Source organism: Acinonyx jubatus, chromosome B3 (genome assembly GCF_027475565.1).
Source record: "Acinonyx jubatus isolate Ajub_Pintada_27869175 chromosome B3, VMU_Ajub_asm_v1.0, whole genome shotgun sequence".
Lineage (NCBI taxonomy): Eukaryota > Metazoa > Chordata > Mammalia > Carnivora > Felidae > Acinonyx > Acinonyx jubatus.
This window is the reverse complement of record NC_069386.1, coordinates 72,450-90,619: the sequence shown is the minus strand read 5'-3', so window position 1 is coordinate 90,619 and position 18,170 is coordinate 72,450. Positions and strand designations below refer to the sequence as shown.

The following is an 18,170-nucleotide window of genomic DNA, read 5'->3' as shown; positions in this document are numbered from 1 at the left end:
TCCCGCAGCTGCGCGCGGACACGCCCTCCGAACGACGCCTCCGCGCTCCGACGCCGCCGTTCAGTAAGCGCCAGGTGTATTGGGTGCGATCCTGGGGTTCGTGTTTCGTCGGTAGTTTAGGAGGGGGAGGGGGCGTCGGAAGCAGTGTCGGCCCTGAGTTGGTAATAGCGGAGGGTCGACGCGGAGCACCTGCGGGTTCTTAGGCCACGCTGCTTTCGAATACGTTTGGAATGTTCCTTGACGAACGGTAAAGAGAAAGGAGAGAGACACACACACAAAAATGAGGCTTCGAAATGGAGCCGTCAGAGCGGCACCTGCGCTCCCGCCCCGCTCCCTGCAGAGCCTTCTTCTCCGCGTCTACGCTGCGCGCGGGGCTTGCAGAGCCTCCTCCGTGTCGACACTGCGCTGCCTCAGGGCTTGCGGTGAGCAGGCCTCCGGACCCCCCAGGCCTCCGGACCACCCCCCCAGGGCCGGACCACCTCCGGCACCTGCAGGTGAGTCCAGAATGGGTTGCTTACCCACATTAAAACCAAACAAAAGGAGACATCCTACGGGACTCAGAATATAAGAATTGGGGCCAATGTCTGAGGCCCCCATTTGGAGCGTTCTCATTCCCTGGGCAAAATCCCCTTCATTTGGAAAAGATTGCAAATCAGATATACAACCAGGGATTTGTACCCAGTAGATATAAAGAGCCCTCAAAACTCAGAAGTAAGAATAGATAGGTATGAGGGTCTTGGTGGGGGTGCAAATGTTCTAAAACTGGATTATGGTGATCACCTTACTAAAACTCATTGAATTGCACACTTAAAATGGGCAAATTTTATAATATGTACGTTATACCTTAATAAAGTTGTTTTTAAAATCTCAACACTAAAATAACTAAAGCCCATAAGCAAAAAAAGAATTGGACACTTCACCAAAGAGGATATACATAGGCTAAATAAATAAAATAGATCACATGAAAAGCCGTTCAGTATCAGCCATTAGGGAAAAGCAAATGGAAACCTGGCTGATGCACCAGTGTGCAGCCACTGCGATGGCGAAAATAAATCAAAACGGAGGGCAGACCAGGGTCCAGAGCAGCCGTCTCTCTCACACCTTGCTGGTGGGGATGCCAACTGGTGCGGCTGCTCCAGAAGGTAGTGTGACAGAGTGACAGTTAGACGTACGTCCCCATATAACCCAGCGATCACACTCCTGGGTATTTATCTTGAGGAATGAGAACGCCGCTTCACACAAACTCCCACACACGTGAATGTTTATAGCGGCTCTTTTCGCAGTTGCCAAAAGCTGGTGCTTCGGCCCTCACGGGAGGGAGTGAGTGCTGCTCCGCAAGAGGAAGGGGCGAACCCTTGCTACCCTCAGCAGCATGGTTGAGTCTCAAAGAGGCCATGATGCCGAGGGGCAGAAGCCGCTTACTCTCTAGAGGTTACACACGTATGACTCATCGGAATGGCATTCTCGGAAGGACCAAGCCCCAGGGATGGAGAGGCGTCAGTGGTCGCTAGGGGCTTGGCAGGGAGGGAGGCGTCTGGGTGATGGGGCCCTCCTGCGTCCTGATTACACGAATCTACACACGTGTTAGCATTCAGAGAACGATACATAGAAAGTCACTTTTATTATGTAATTTAAGAAATGGAATCTTTAAAAGTCCTCCTCTATTCCACGGATACTTTAAGAGCCTGTCACGTGCCAGGCACTGGGCAAAAGCAGTATGTGGAAGGACCAGTCAGAGCATCTGGGAGCGAGACCCCTGAACCTGGCCTTGATAGAAAGCGGAACGTGACCAGAGCTGTGGGGAGGGCCATTGTTTCAGGAGGGGAGCCAGGGGTGGCTGCTCAGGGGAGGGGCATCGGAGCTTGAAGGAGGAATAGGAGTCATCCATTCACTCAACAGACATTTATTAAGCACCTGCTGCGTGCAGAGCCGCGTCCGAGGCCCTGGGGATGGTGCACGCAAACGAAGGTCCAGGTTCCTGCTCTGACAGAGCTCATGCTCTAGCGGGTGACGTGTGGACAATGAGCTGAGGACGGCTCGAGGCACCTGGGGTGACTGGGGCACAAAGGGTGGAACGGAGCAGAGCCCTGGACGGTGCAGCCACCGCCAGAGCTTGGGAGGCACCGGGGGAGGAAGGTCTGGGTAGAAGGTCCAGCAAATGCAAGGGCTTTGAGCCGGGAGGGTCTGAGAGAAGACCAGCGAGCCTCGCGGGCTGGGGGAGTGGAGGGTGATGGGGGGGGTGGAGAGGTGGGCGGGATATGGCAAGATTCCTGGTACACAGCGGGTCCTCATGCCCCGCGCGCGGGGACGGAGCCTGGCCGAGCTCCTTCTGCCGCACTTTGCTGGGGCTCCTCCAAGGCCTTCGGAGAGGACAGTCCAGGGCTCCCATCTGTCCTCCCCCGACCGTGGCTGTTTGAAGGGGCTGATGGCTGATGGACTCAGGTACTTGGCGCCTCCTCAGCCGTCACTCAGGAGGAAGCAGGAAACTGCCCACGTGGCCGCTCATGTCCTCTCACCCCACGACCCCGGGGCCCCGGGGCACGCAGGGCAGCTTAGGGCCCCTCAGAAGGTGTGTGGGTCTGGAAGAGGGGAGGTAGGAAGAGCCCCACTGTGCCGAGCACACACACAACCACAAAGACCCACAGGAACAGCCGATCCACCACCATGGCCACGTACTTCCAGTCCTCAACGACCTGTGGGCAGACAGAGGGGCTGGTTACAGGTGCCCAGACCTCCCTGCTTCCGCCCCTTCGTTCAAGTTGGGCCCTCACTATCGGGCAAGGCCCCCCCCCCCCCCCCCCGCAGCCGGAGTCACCTCTGTGCCTCTCAGGTCCTCAATCCCCTCCCCCCAGCATGGCAGGGCCCCCGACTGTCCAGGAAGCCTGGGCTAGAAAGGTTATTAATACCACACGTTGTGACTCGAGAGCCCAAATCTGTTGTAAATAAGAGGGACGCGGCCTGGGAACGCAAGGCCCCCTCTCTTATGTTCACCCTGAGCTGCGTGGGGGGCAGGCAGTGGGGCCTGCAGGACCCCTGGATGCCCTGCTGCTTAATCTGCTCACTAGTTCCTGTGACTGGGGCCCAGCCTCCACCTCCACTGAATCTCCTCAGCCGCCGTGGGGTGTGGGGCCTGCTGTGAACCCTGCCGGCCTCCAGAGGCACCGCCACCTTTGCCTGGGGGACCCGGGGCCTGCTCTGTCCCCCCGGAACGCCCCCTCCCCCCGGCCCCAGGCTCACAGCTTGCCCGTGTGGCCACTCGGCCTGTCTTCCCTGCTGGAAAGCGGCCTGATCAGAACCCAGCAGAGGCTCTGGGATTGGAAATGTGGGCAGCAGCGGACAAGCTGACGTCAGTGACCCAGTTTGTCCGGGTGCCTCAGGGGTGTGCGTCTACCCTGCAGAACAGCCCTGTGTCAGGCAGCCCCCACACCCCGGCCACGCTCACGCCGCCTGTCCCCAACAGCAGTGGCTCTCCAGGCGGGCTCTCTCTGGCTTTCTTGGGTTTCGTTTTGACAGCCCTAATTTCGGATGGCTTCTTTTTCAGTGTGTGCGTGTTTTCCCCTCGTTTTATATTTGTGTGCTATTTATAGTGACCAGTTGGTCACCAGGCGGGTAGGAGTGCTGAGCACGAGGTGTGCAGCCTGGGCGGCTTTGGGGTGGCCGTGCCCGGGGGGGGAAGAAAGCCCAGCATGAGAACGTGGACCACCCAGTAAGCGCACGTGTGCTCAGTGCAGGGAAGGGAAGTTGAAGGAGTCAGAAAGATCTGCAAGCGGAGCCTGGCTCCGCCCTGTGCCGGCTGTGTGACCCCGGGCAAGTCAGTGAGCCTCTCTGAACCCGGCTTTCCCCCTTGTGAAATGAGGTTGGAGTACGTGCCACTTCCAAGGGATCCTGTCAGGTCCTGGCAGGGCCCCTCGTGTGTGCTTGCAGCTCAGTGACCCACGATGATGGTGGGTCCTGCCTGGCTGCTCCCCACAAGAGGCTTTTAATTAATTGAATTAGAAATGGCCAGAGGGCCCTGAGTGTCACAGGGGTGGCGAGACCTTCAGAAGAGAGCACTCAGGGCGGGTGCACGGGAGACCAGTGCTGCTTGACTTGCACGCACACCGGGATCTCTGGGGGTCTGCTTTAAAATGCCGGCTCCGGGTGCCTCCCACACAGGCCCTGGCTCACTCAGAGCGTGGCTCCGGGTGGGGGGTGGCCCCGAATTGTGAAAAGTCACCCAGAGGTTCTCACTTAGCCAGCAGGGCCCCATGCTGTGTATTAACATCTGGGACCCAATAAATCAGGTGATGCTGAGCCACCCAGTGGTCTTAAAGGAAGCACAATCAACTTAATTTTTGAGGAGGTGAAATCTGATGCTCCTCTGGAGCTTTAGGCACCGGGCTGTGTGCCTCGTGGCCTCGTGGGATCCGGCGAACACGTAGCTCCGTGTCAGCGGGGCCGGGGCTGTGTTTCTCACGCCCAGGACCCCAGGCCGAGCCGCTCGCGCTCACGTCCCGCTTTCTGTTGCTTACGACTCTCTCCTTTCTGTTTCACAGTGTGATTTTGGAGTTTTCCCGGCCTACTCCTGTCTCCTCGTGCTACTGGAGACCAGCGTGTCCCTTGAGCGTGCGGCCAGTGGGAGGTGAGACTAGGATGTGCCCTCTGTGTTTGTGCAGCCGTGTGCCTGTTGTACAGACCTGTTCAGAGCCTGGTCTGAGACGGTGTTGAAGTGAGAATGTTCCCAGCACCGTGGGATGTGTGGGGATGTGTGACAACCTCCAGCCGTCGCCATCGCGTTCTGCGTTCGGTTGTCACAGGGTCATCCTGTGAAGTGTCGTCTGTTCAGAGCAATCACTTGAGACGCCTACGCTTTAGCGCCTGTTGCTTTGTCCTGTGAAAGTCAACTTCACCTCCTTTTAAAATCTGTAACTGTCATCGCCCTACCTGACATCGTTACATTATTAACGTAGCGATGATAACGTTCTAATCGATGTTTCTGTACTCCTGAAAGCCCTCGTGTTTGTAGGGGTTCTGGGCAAGCCGGACGAGGATGGGAGCCGGTGCCCTTGGTGTCTGTCCCGCCCTCGTCCCTAAGGGGTTGACTTGGGGCTCCTGCCTCTCCTCTGTCCCGGGGCTTTCTCCAGCACGGGGCTGCTGGCTGCACAGCCTGGAAGCGATGGGGAGTTGATGCCCTGGGGCCACCCTCAGCCCTAGGGGTGGGTGCTGATGCCCCCTCAGAGGGCCTCCCGTGGACTGAGCCCCCAGAGCCCGGGGCAGTAACCAGTGACCGGCCCGCCCTCCGCAGTCTCTCTCCTCCTCACTGTGCTTCCTGAGCTCACTTCTCAGGTAATGTGTGTCCAGGCCCTCACCTCAGTGTCTGCTTTTGGGGACCCCGAAACAAAAAGGGAGCCCTGGTACTTCCTTCCTCTTTCCCAACGCACGGAGCTGTGATAAAACTCAGGCCACTTTGGGACTCCGTACTCCAGCCCAGAGATGGGGTTCTCGTCCCCTGTGAGTGCGCTGCGGGGAGTGGGGAACCGGCAGGGACAGGGACCGGGCTAGGGACTTACACTCTGGTCTCGGTCATCACTCTTCATATGCTGGGCAATAAAGCTGACGCCCTCCAAGGCCTCCTGCACATCCTGCTGGAACCTCCCGGAAGACCTTGGCCGGAAATCCTGGAGGCCTGCGGTGCGGGAGCCCGAGCCGCCCGGGGACTGGGGAGCCGCAGAGCACGTGGAGCTCCCGCAGAGGCTGGAGGTGCTGGCGGCCTCGAGCCTGGTCAGGCGAAGCTGGCCGGGCCGGGGGGCCCTCGCAGGGCTGCTGTCCGGGCGCTTCATGAACAGGAAGGTGGGCAGCTGGCGTAGGAAGCAGCGGCGGACCCAGGGCGCCATGGTGTGGGTGCCGGGCGAGCGGTGGTGCACGTTGAGCACGCACACGCTGGTGACGATGGAGAAGGTGACCAGCACCATGGTGAACATGAGGTACTTGCCGATGAGCGGCACGTCCAGCGAGGTGGGCGGCACGATCTTGGAGATGAGCAGCAGGAAGACGGTGAGCGCCAGCAGCACGGAGATGCACAGCGTCATCTTCTCGCCGCAGTCGGACGGCAGGTAGAAGACGAGGATGGCCAGCGAGGTGATGAGCACGCAGGGGACGATGAGGTTGATGGTGTAGAAGAGGGGCTTGCGCTTGATGATGAAGTCGTAGGTGACGTCCACGTAGCTGGGGTCCCGCGGGTTCACCGTCCTTCGCCCCGGCAGCGCCACGATGTCCCACTCGCCGCTGGGGGTGAAGTCGTCCATGCTGGCCGTGGGCGACTTGAGAACCATGTCGATCTCCGTGTGGTCGTAGGTCCAGGAACGGAACTTGAGGGTGCAGTTCTGCTGGTCGAAGGGGAAGTGCTTCACCTCGATCTTGCAGGCGCTCTTGTAGATGGCGGGAGGCAGCCAGAAGATGCTGCCGTTGGAGCGGACCACCACGTTGGTGTAGAGGGACACCTCGTAGGTCCCGTCGGCGCTAGAGGCGTGGACAGGAGAACGGTGTGAAGTCCGCAGGCCTGGCCTTCTCTCAGAACTCGCCCACAGGCCCTGAGGATCGTTTCTCACCGGTCATCCTTCCTTCCAGCCTCTGGTGCCCTCACCGAAGAGGCCGCCTTCCAGAAGGCCCTCCCCACCCCACCCCCACCCCCATCACTCCCCACCCCACCCCCGTCACTCCCCACCCCCCCACCCCCCGTCACTCCCACCCCCCCACTTCCCGTCACTCCCCACCTCCCCCCCCAACCCCCGTCACTCCCCACCTCCCCCCCCCCACCCCCGTCACTCCCCACCCCGGCTGGGGTCTTCACGTGCATGAGCTGAGTGAGCCTCACAGCAAGGAGCTGGGTTTTGTGGTTACCCCATTTTACAGATGGGAAAACCGAGGCTCAGGGAAGTGAAGTGAGACTACCAGCTAGGATCCCAACTCAGGTCTGTTGTCCCCAGACCACAAACGTGTTTCGTGCCTCCACTGGTAACACTGACCTCACAAGAGTCTCTTGCTCCCTGTACGCTATTTACGCATCGTCAGCCAATGCTACCAATGCCCAACGTTGACAAAGCAACTGAGGGTCAACGAGACAGTATGGAGGGCAGGAAGAGCCCTGGGGTGGGGTGCAGATGCCAGCCCTGGCCCCCCAGCTGTGCTGGATGAGCGAGCGAGGCCCTCCCCTTCTCTGGGCCTCCAATTCCCCGCTGGTGACAGAGGGTACCGGCTCTGCTCATTCTAATTCCTCTTCCAGCCTCACAGCCTAGAGGAGCGAGGGAAGCACAGCTGAGGCCCGGGGCTGACTCACGACCTGCCGACCCCCAGAGGCTGGGGCTGCTGCCCCGGCCTGGCCCTCGCCGCCTCGGCAACCCTGCCACTCACTTGTTGTAAAGCACAATGTCAGGCAGCCAGATGCGCTTTGCAGGGATCCTCAGGATGTTCACGCCTTCGTAGCGGGAGCTGTTCCAGGCCAGGCGGTAGTCGGTCCACTCCTGGGCAGGCAGGCAAGGCCCTGTCACTTGGAGGTCCGGAGCCACCGAGAGGCGGCCCTGGAGGAAATGCCCCCCGTGCTGCGGGGCCTGGAGGACACTTACCTGTTTCAGCCAGACGTTGGTGGTCATGATCTGTTCCCGCTCATTCTGGGGAGGGAAACGGGGCTATGAGTTCGCCGGTAGGGGCCTCACGCTCGCTCCAGGGCTGTGTGAGCTCCCCCCCCACCAGCCGCACCACCTCTCGGGTGGCTCAGAAGGGTTTCACACCCAGCGTGTCTGAGACTAAGCTTGTGACGGTCACCCAGATCTGGTCGTCCACTGGCATTGCCTTCCCCGTGAATGGCACCCCCAGCCATGACCCCCACAAGCCAGACTGGTCTGCTTCTTCCTGTCTTGGCTGCCACCACCATCTGTCACCTGGACTACTCTAGTGGCCTCCCTCTGGTCCTCCTGCTCTGCCCCAGCCTGCCTTTAGCCTCTACTCAGAAGCCGGGGCTATCCTTTTTATTCTTATTGTTATTCTTCTTTAAGTAGGCCTCATGCCCAGCATGGAGCCCAACGCGGGGCTTGAACTCATGGCCCCGAGACTACAACCTGAGCAGAGATCAAGAGTCGGACACTTAACTGAGTGAGCCACCCAGGTGCCCCCAGGGTGATGCTTTTAAAAGGTTCTTCTCAACGTCTCAGACTGTTGCTCCACTGAAACCCTGCACTCCCTCTCATCCCACGCAAAGTAAAAGCCAACATCCTGCTCCGTCTGCCTCCCCGCCCTCCTCCCTCAGCTCTAGAACCTCATGCCCTCCCATCTGCTCATTCTGCTTCAGCTTCTTTCTTTGCTCCTGCTGTTCCCTCTTTCTGGAAACCCAGGCAGCTAATGTCCTCACTTTCTTCAGGTCCTCCCTGACCTTCCTGCACAACACAGAACCTTGTCTCTCTCCCTCTTACCCTGCTTTATTTTTCTTCATGGCTCTGGACACCATGGCTGCTGGATGCCATCTATGTGTGTGCTCTCTGCCATAGAATTTAAGTTCCTTGAGGACAGAGGGCACCTGGAGGGCTGCCTGGGATGTGTCAGATACTTGGTGAATATTTTCTGAAGGGCATAAGAGTCCTACCACAATAATTCAGACCACCATAATCCATCTCTCACCTAGACCACCGTAAGACCCTCCCAAGTAGTCTGTGTCTATTCTGCACCCCGCACTCCCAACATCCGTCCTCCCTGTGTAGCCAGGTAAACTTTCCCTCTCAATCCTGTCCCTGCTCGAGTCACTTCTGTGGCTTCTTTCACATACATAATAAGAATCTAACTCCTCCAGAGGGTCTGCAAGGCCTTGCCAACTGTCTCAGCCCCATTTCACCTCCCCATGCCCCTTTATTCTGTGCTCTGCCCACCCCCTGGCCTTCCTTCCCCCTGTGAATGTGTTTACAATCTATACCATTTTCCCTGCCTTCTCTTCACCAAGATAACTTCTAGCACCTTGATCTCAGCTTGGGAGTCACTTCTGCAAAGAGCCTTTCCTGAACCCCCACCTGGGTAAAGATATCAGTAGGATGAGTTTCAACTGTGACTAACAGAGACCCAGGGTAACACTGGCTTAGAGAAAGTTTACAGTTTGGACATATATAGTGGTTTTGCTCTACAGAATCCTTAGATACCCATGTTCCTTCCAACTCTCTTCTCTACTACACCTAGAGTGCATGGTCCAGGCATGGTCCAGTGCATGGCTGCTAGAGCTCCAACCATTGTGTCCACATTCCAGAAGTGGGAAGAAGCAAGAGAAGGATGCGTGCCAGTTGTCTTGTTTTACTTAGAGTATTTAGACCATTTACGTTTAATGTAGTGCTGGTTATATTTGGGTTTAAACCTACCATCTATTTCCTGTACATTCCCTTTTCTTTTTCTTGCTGTATTTTAATTATTTTATTATGCCATTTTCTCTGTATATTAACATGACTCTTATTTTTTTTAAATTTTGTATATGTTTTTATTTATTTTTGAGAGAAAGAGAGACAGAGTGCGAGCAGGGGAGGGGCAGAGAGAGAGGGAGACACAGAATCCTAGGCAGGCTCCAGGCTCTGAGCTGTTGGCACACAGCCTGACGTGGGGCTCGAACTCATGAACCACAAGATCCTGACCTGAGCCGAAGTCGGACGCTCAACCAACTGAGCCACCCAGGCACTCCATGACTCTTAGTAGTTACCCTGGTGACTACAATACACATGTACCTGATGTGTTAGAATCTAATATAGATTAGTGATTACCACTTCCAGAACAGGGGCAAGAACTTTAGAACATTTCAGCTCCATCTGTCCCCTTCTGACTTGTGGGTTAATGTTGTCATTATTTAATTTCTGTATTTAATTACAACCTTGTGAGTTATTGTTTTATACTGTCAATATTAATTTAAATTCTCCCATACATTTACACTTTCTGTTGTGCTCATCCTTTCCTACATTTCTGTGTTTCCTTCTGGGGTCATTTTCCTTTATGGTTAATGCCTCCTTTATATTGGGTCTTCTTATGTTAAATTCTCTATTTTTTGCTCAGAAAACATCTTTACTTAACCCTCATTTTTGAAGTTCTTACTGGGTATCCACTTCTAGGCATGCTGTTTTTTTTCTTGCAACACTTTTAAGATGTCATTCAGTTTCCTGGCTTCCGATTTTATCTGTTGGTGTTATTATTGCCCCCACCCTGCCCCCATCCTCCCTGCGGGGACCACTTTTATGTTTTTCTCTTTGTCTTTGGTTGTTGGGAGTTGGAGTAAGATGAACCTGGGCATGGTTTTCTTTACATTTATCCCTCATGGGGTTCACAGAGACTCTTGAATCTGTAGCCTCATGTCCTTGGCCAGTTTTGGAAAATTCTGCCAGCGTCACTCACACACTGTTTCTGTCTTATTCTTTATTTTCACTTCTCCTGTAACTCCAAATACATGTGATAGAACTGACCCTTTTTTCGTGTACTGCATTATATTCTTTTCTGTGTTTTCCATCCTTTTTTTCTGTCATTTGTTGATTTATTTGCTATTTGCCTCTCCTCCAGTTCATTAACCTTCTCCTGTGCTACATTACCAATCTGCTATTAAACTCATCCAATGGGGGTGCCTGGCTCTCAGTCGGTGGAGTGTGCGACTCCTGATCTTGGAGTTGTAAGTTTCAGATTAAGTAATTCTACACGTTGGGTGTAGAGATTACTGAAAGATAACAAAATCTTTAAGAAAAAAAAAACCACGTAATGAATTTTAAATTCTCCATATTATAATTTTCTTGGAGGTATAAGTATTATTTTCCTTTTAAGAATATTTATTTACTTAGAAAAATTAACCTAGTGTTAAATTTCTTTATTATTTATTTTTAATAGTGGTAAAATACACATAACATAAAATTTGCTGTGCTAATGGGAGTTGTTTTAAAGTCTGTGCCTGATCAGCCCAATATCTGAATCATCTGTGGGTCTGTTTCCATTATCTTCTTTTTTCTGTCTTTTCTTATTTCATCTTGTCTTTTTGTGTACCTGGTCCATTTTTATCTGACTTTATATGCCTCCAGGGAGTACTGACTTTGGCTTATTGGCAGGCAGTTACAGGAGGAGTAGATCATCTTAATCTAGTTTGTGACTGAGCTGGTTCAAAGCAGGGTTAGTTTTTGCGAGGTCTGGTCTATTTTTGATTCATTTGTACTCTTATGGGTGGTCTTTGCAGGGTCTCCACCAAGGCCTCATCTCCCCATCTCATGGGGCTCAAACTCTGGCATGTGTCCCCTAGCCCTGTGAGAGCACCAGACATTCAGCTTGGCTTCCAACCTCTTAGCCCCTCAGCCCTGGGCTGTTTACCGCTCTTCTCTTCGTATGTGGGGAAAAGTACCAGAGACCGAAGGGTCACCTCCCAGAACCTGGTTCCTCAAGTCCTGGCTGAGCTCTCAAGAACTTCAGACGGTTTTTTGCAGGGGGAGGCATTTTTGTACAGCTTTCCTAGTTGTTCTCATGGACAAGGTGTCTTTTAAAACATTTTTGTTTGAAGTTGAGGCATAATTTACACACCGTGAAACGCACAGGTCTTAAGTGTACAGTGTGATGCTTTTAACAAACATATTACCCACACAGCCCATCTCCTTTCAAGACGTATCACTCAGAAAGTTGTCATGGACCTCTTCCTGTCCCTCACTCCTGTTCACTCCCCAGTGGCTGCTGAACACACCTGAGGATACCAGCTCAAGACCCCGGCCACCCCAGGGAGCTGCTGCTGAGGACCTGCCCGCCTCACCCAACACATACTCCTTGCTTTCCCTCTAGAAACTGCCGTCTTTAAACTGGTCGTGCCCATAATCCTCCCTCCTCGAAAGCCAGACCCTGGAATACAGAAGGTAAAACCCCTAGAACTGAATATTCGTTCTGTGCACAGCTTTCAGGGTGATAACAGCACACAGGGGGACACTCCTAGGCGTAGGGCTGGAGGCTGTGTCCCCTCCTTCTGGTAACTTCTGTTATGTCACAGGGCCCACGGAGTAGATCTGGCAGGGGGCAGCCTTAGCCTGGAGGCATGACCAGAGCCACCTGCCTGCTTCCCCTAACCAGGGCAACAGCTGCAAGGTGGCAGCTGGGCTCACCCCATTACGCAAAAAGCCCTTGGCTGGACAGTAACAGACACCAGCCTGGGCCTGGCCTGAAGCCCTTATTCTTTTCAGTCGGCCTGCGGAGGGAGGAAGGACAGAGAGGCTTTCTGTCCTTCCCCCATTCTCGGGCTGTGCTTCCTCCCAGGGCTCTGCTTGGAGGGGCCGGGTTTGTGGGGGCCGGTTGTGCTCGGGAGAGAGAAGGCAGCCACCTGTCCCCAGGAGGTTCAGCCCCTCGATTATCTCCTTCCCATGACCGGACACAGCGCCTTACAATGCTCCCCTCAGAGCTACTGCTCGGGACAGGGTCCAAGCCCGTGGGTGGGGACGCGGGAAGGGCCACACAGGGAAGGTTCACTGTGGACCATGGTTCCTTTGGACACCCCCAGCTCAGAGGCCAGGGAGGGGAAGGGGAGCTCCCTGATACCTCAGCCTCCTCAGCACCCCTACGCCTGCCCCACACCCACACATCAAGAGCTGACAACCTACTTGTGAACTCTGCAACCCGTTCCTCCTTTCCAGGGCTGCACAGCTGCCCTCCTCTGTCCGGACTCTCGCCCACTTGGCTGGGCCCATACAGCAGCTGGTCCTGTCCAACCTGGGCCTCTGCAGGCAGTTCCCACAGCCCAGCTCCCGCCTCCCCCAACAAGTGGGGGAATGTGAGGTCATCTATTGAACAGGCCAGGGGAGGCGATAATAGGGTAGAGCTTCAAGGACGAGGAGGAGTTTCTGGCCATGCTGGAGGCCCATCTGCTAATGGCAAGCCCGTTGGCTGTCTACCCAACGGTCGTTCCTCCTCCACATCTCCTTTGTTAACAAAACCATGACTTTGTTAGATGTTGGACACTCATGAGCTTCACGGACCCTTCTGCAGCCTCCTTGCCATGTATCCACAAGTCTTAGCCAACTCTGGGTAAGGCCCAGGCATGAGCTGTAGCCCCGGGTGCCTCCAGGGCAGGTCTCTGGGACTGTTTTCCTCAGACTGAAAACGACACCCAAGAAAGGATCCACCACAGATGTTATCATGTGAGGATCTTCTGTTTGGAGTGGTGGCCACAATCTTACGATCATGGGGGAGAAACAGAATCACAGAATCCTGCCATCACGGACAGCAGCCTCGGGTTCTGACACTGACATTGACACCATTGGCCTGCTCTTTTCTTGGGTTGTCCTTACTGTTTTAGCCACTTGTACTCGGATGTCCTGTGACTGGGGAGTTAAGGCACTGTCATCAATATAGAGATCATGGGCTAGCAGGTGGCTCCAAGCTGTGGACTAGTGTGCACAGACCGGCAGGGCACGCCCAGCAGAAAGAACACACACAAAGGCACAGACTGGAACAAAAAAGTCATGACTTAGAGGCAGTCGGGACCTTCTGAGTTTAGGCAGATTCCTTAATTTATGCATGTGGAATAGGAGCGGATGAATAATCTGAGCTTGTCTACGAGTCTGGGAAAGCTGGAGGTGAAACCCTGCGCCCTCTGGCTCGGCTCTGCCCCCCGCCCCCCTCCTGTGCCTGGAGCCGGGGCTGCGGAGCCATCGCTGTGGGCACCTACCACGCTGATGAGCTGGGCCAGGGAGAGCTGGAGCTGGATGGAGATGAGCTGGGCAGAGCTGGTGGCCGGGCGGATCAGGTTATTGTAGCGGGTCTTGTTCAGAAGGTCGTCCACGAGCTTCTCCTCTGCATTGGCCACGCGGCAGTCCCCTGGGAACACACACAGTCAGCCCTGCTGGGCCCTGAGCGTGCTGATGCCGGTCCTGGCGGTGAAGGGGCCAGCTCTGGGCCAGGGCGTGCAGGTGCCCTCCGGGCTGGCCAAAGCGGCAAGGTGCTGGCAGGCCCGCCCCTCCACGGGACCCCGTGCATCCAAGGTGGAGCTCAGCTCTGTCCCCCCCGTGAGCTGCCTCTTCCTCTCCCACCTCCCTCTGGGATGAATGGCAGCCCGCACGCAGATGGTTAGTCCAGAAACTGGGTGCCTCCAAGCGTCCATCCTCCCCGCCCGCCCCTCCTGTCTTGTGCCAGGTACCGTGTTACGTGCCTCGGTAACAGCAAGCAGAAAACCAGAAATGACTCCCGCCTCAGCTTCCAGCGCAGTGGAGGGGAGATGTTACTATGGGCTCTATGTGCAGAGTGTGGTGGACGGTGGTGCCTTCACAAGGAGAGAGCAGGGCTGACTACGGGATATTTCCTGAGTTCAGACCTTCAGGGTGCAAAGTGCCTTTAAAACAGCGAATGTCGGGGTCCCTTTGGCTCCTGGCCTGGAGCTCAAAGGAGAGGCCTGGGTTCAGAGCCGTAATTAAGACGCGGGGAATGCAGCCTCCTGCAGGAAGCCTGGCCTATCCATGGGCCCCCCTGAGCCCCCGCGGCCCTAGATCTCTTGCCAAGCGGTATGTGGGTCTTTGTCCCAACTCCTTCACACGTCTGGGAGTGAAGGTGAGGTTCCAGGACTTGGTCTTGTTTACTGTGGCATCTGGGAGAATGTGTCAGCAATGGGCCGAGGTGGGGGTGGTGCCCTGGAAAGAGACTCTGAGGAAGGTCGAGGACACTGGAGCAGGAGAGCAGCAGGGAAAGAGGAGGAGTTGTGCAGAGGAAGCAGAGTAGGGGCTGGAGGGCAGGTGGGAGGAGGACTGGGGAACAGGGAGGCGAAAGAGGTGGGAGTGAGGCTGCCAGGAGGGGCTGGGTCTCCTCAGGGTGGGATTCAGATTACATCCTTCTCTGCAGGGCGTGCTGGCTTTTTGCCAAATCCCTCCCTCTGGGTGGGGCCAGTGGGCCCGTGGTGTGAATTGCCCGCTAAGCAAGTCTGAGGTGGACTCCTGGGTGGGGGTTGGGCTGGACACGTGGCCTGGGGAGCAGCCACCACTCCAGTCTGCTCTGTGCACTTTCCAAGTCGCTGCCTATCTGGAGCACATGCAATATTTAGTGCCTCGTGAAAGATGCTCCCGGGTGCACCTGCTACCCGCCATCCCTCCCCCAGACTGCCTGGGGCTGTCCAGAGGGGGTCCTCTGGATGCTTGGCCTAGATTCTGAGCTCTGCCTCTCAAACCCTTGACCCCTCCCAGAGGCCAGCTGTTTGAATACCCTGGAAGCCAGTCTGTAGCCCCAGGCTAAAGCTCTGTCCCTCCCAGAGCCCCTCTTTAGTAGGTATCTTTGGGCTGACCTGTCATTTCAGAAAGCTGGGGGGGGGGGTATCACTTGCTTAAGCCCATCTGGCATTTCTGAGGCAGTTCTGGGGTCATAATCTGCAGCTCCAGGTCCTACAGGATGGGGACGCTGGAACCCACATCTCTGCAGCCCCAGGAGGCTGGTCCACCGGGTTCCTGACAGGCCAGTGCTGCTCTGTGGGCTGTGGGGGCTTGTACTCCAGCTCTGAGCCCGGCTGCTCCCCTTTGGGGCTGTGTTGCCTCCTGGGCATTCAGCTGGCCTGAAAGACCCTCCCCAGTCTTGAGGATGGGCTAAAGGTTTTGAACACCTTAGAGCATATAGTCCAATTCCCTGGTTCTCAACTGGGGAAACTAAGACCACGGAGGGGAAGCCCCAGCAAGTCAGAGGCAGAGCCAGGTCTCAGAGCCTCTTTCAGAGAAGGGGGCCTCCCTGCCCCCAGTGCCTTCTTTCCTGCCCCCAGTGCCTTCTTTCCTGCCCTCGCTAATTCCCCCCAAAGGAGACTGCCCCTGCAGAGGCCCTATTGGTAACCAAAGCCGAGTGTGTGTTCATGCCCATGCCTGTGTTTGCGCTTGTATGTGTGAGTGTGTAGGAGGGGGTGGGAATGACCAGCAGGGCTGCTGTGGGCTGGACTGTACTCCCCAAAAGTCTGTGGGAGCCCAGAACAACACATATTTAGGTTTTCCACTCTGTTTTTTTCTGCCTCTGAGTTCAAAGGACAAGGGACTGACCTCTCACCCCTACATGACAATGGTGGTCCAGAATGAGTGGAAGCCTCCAGGGCACCATTGGGGGGTCACCTCCCAGCCCTGGGGCATACCCTGTTAACCAGAGAAGCCACCACTAGGGGTCGGTCATGACCCAGTGATTCTGATGAGTCGAGGCCTGACCTGTCTCTGTCCAGGGCCTGGCCTTCCGAGGCCTTTCCTGGAAACACTGATCCAGAGCAGAAAGGGACTTAAAGTCTGAGAGGAAGCCGTAGCTAGAATTCCAGACTCTGTTGAATGTGTATACAGGTCGACAAAGCTTGATTTAAAAATCTAATATAGGAAAACTGAAAAGATAACACCTACCGTTTGGATACAAACTAGGGAAGGAAGAAAAGACCAACAGCATACCCTTGGCAAGTTGGCATCCAAAAGGCAGAGTGATTTTCAGTTTGGGGCGTGTGGTCTTAAGTGACGAAAGGAACAAGAGATTTGTATTTTTAAAACGTGGCCATAGATTTTTTAAAAAAAGATCGAAGTTTTTACCTTTTACAAAAAGCTCACCATATATTATCAGTAGCTTCTCCAGTCATGTGTAAGAATCACCTGGATGCTTGTATAAAGGCAGGTTCCCTGCCTCCATTTCCAGAGATTCTGATGCTGTGAGGCTAGGGTGGGGCCCAAGAATCTGCACGGGGTAATTCTGATGCAGGTGGCCCCAGGACCATGCTTAAGAAGCAGCCGACACACCCGAGTCCTCAAGTATGTAGGCAAGGTGTATTATCCCTATAGAACAGATGGGGAAACTGAGGCCCAGAGAAGGGAATGGCATGGGATCACCCAGCAAGTGGTGACGGAGCCCAGACAGACACATTGAGGGGCGACACCACCTTTGGCGAGAACTTCGTTTCCTTATAGGAGCTTGTGTGTCCTCTCCCCACCCCACCCCAGTGGGGTGTCTCTGTCCGAGGAAGGTGTAGTCCTGGTTTTCTAGGCTAACTAGGGCTCAGAGGACAAGCTTGGGTGGGGCGATAGGAGCTGAAAGAGTCGTTGGAACTCAGGTGGGGGAACTGAGGCCCAGAGAAGGCAGTCCAAATCACATCTGGACTCTGCCTGGGAAGGGCTGTTTGGGTCTCCCCTTCAGGCGTCAGAGACTGGAGAGGGTCCACTTTGCCAGCCTGACCCAGCCTGACCCTGTCCAATCCAAGCCAGCCCAGCCCCAAGGGTCGGTAACCAGGAACAGTGGTGTCTTAAAAGTGTGTTTCTTGGGAGACCCTCCCCGCAACTGCAAAACTGGAGATTTTGGGCAAGTCTGGAGATTTGGGCAAGTCCCTTCCCGCCTGGGCTGAGTTTCCCTGATCTCTACCCTAACGGCAGGGAGCCCCTCTCAAGGCCGAGCAGCGGGGTGTGCTCCCTGGCGTCTACACCTGGCAGGCGACGAGCCTGTTGGGACCTGAAATCGGTGGCCCGCAGCCTCCCCTCGCGCTGGTGCAGGGCCCGTGCCACTCGGTCCCGGCTCAGCCCAAAGGTACTCGCCGCGGAGGCTGCCCGGGCAGGTGCACAACCCCCCCCTCCCCCCACCCCGCCCCGCCCCAAACCTCACAGACCCACCGCCCTGGCCCGCCCCCGAGGCCTCGGCCAGTGGGCTCACCCCGCCCGGGCTCCCGTCCGGCCGGGACGACCTCCGGCCGCTCCCCCGGGCGCCGGCACCCTCCCCTTCCTCCCACCTGTGGCCATAGGACCCGGGCGCCCCTCCCTCCTTTCCCGAAAAAGACTCACCGCGCCGGCAAAGGGCAACCAGGGAAAAAAGGACCAGGGGCTGCGCACTCCTCATGGCGGGCGGGGGCCGAGAGGCAGCCTCGGCGAGCCCAGCTGTCGGACCACCCGGGCGCGGGAGAGCCGCGAGCAGCCAGGGAGCGCGGGTGCCGGCCTCGGAGTCTGACGGCGCCGCCGGCGGGCACTAGGACCCAGCGGAGAGCCCGGCCGAGCCCCGCCCACCCGGGAGGGGCGGGGCCGGCTCGCGCTCCGGGACCTGCGGCCGCGGGTGGTCGCCCCCACCCGGCTTCCCGCAGCGCCCGCGGCGTAGCCTTCCCCGCGCGAGGCGGGTCGGACTCCGCCCGCCCCGCTCGTGCGGTGGGGAGACCAGGGGACGTTTGCGCGGGGTCCCTGCGTTGTTGGGGAATGTGGTTGTGG

At 56.3% G+C, this 18,170-nt stretch overlaps 1 protein-coding gene across 1 annotated transcript; it reads right to left on the bottom strand.

Moving 5' to 3' along the window:
• Positions 1–2,290: 2,290 nt before the first annotated feature.
• Positions 2,291–17,921, bottom strand: CHRNB4 (cholinergic receptor nicotinic beta 4 subunit). The gene is made up of 6 exons (XM_027068336.2): positions 17,757–17,921; positions 13,670–13,818; positions 7,602–7,646; positions 7,390–7,499; positions 5,550–6,498; positions 2,291–2,693 (listed from the first exon to the last, which is right to left on the bottom strand). Exons 1-6 carry the CDS (start codon positions 17,809–17,811, stop codon positions 2,553–2,555), a joined length of 1,449 nt encoding a protein of 482 aa, XP_026924137.2. The 5' UTR covers positions 17,812–17,921; the 3' UTR covers positions 2,291–2,552.
• Positions 17,922–18,170: the final 249 nt, after the last annotated feature.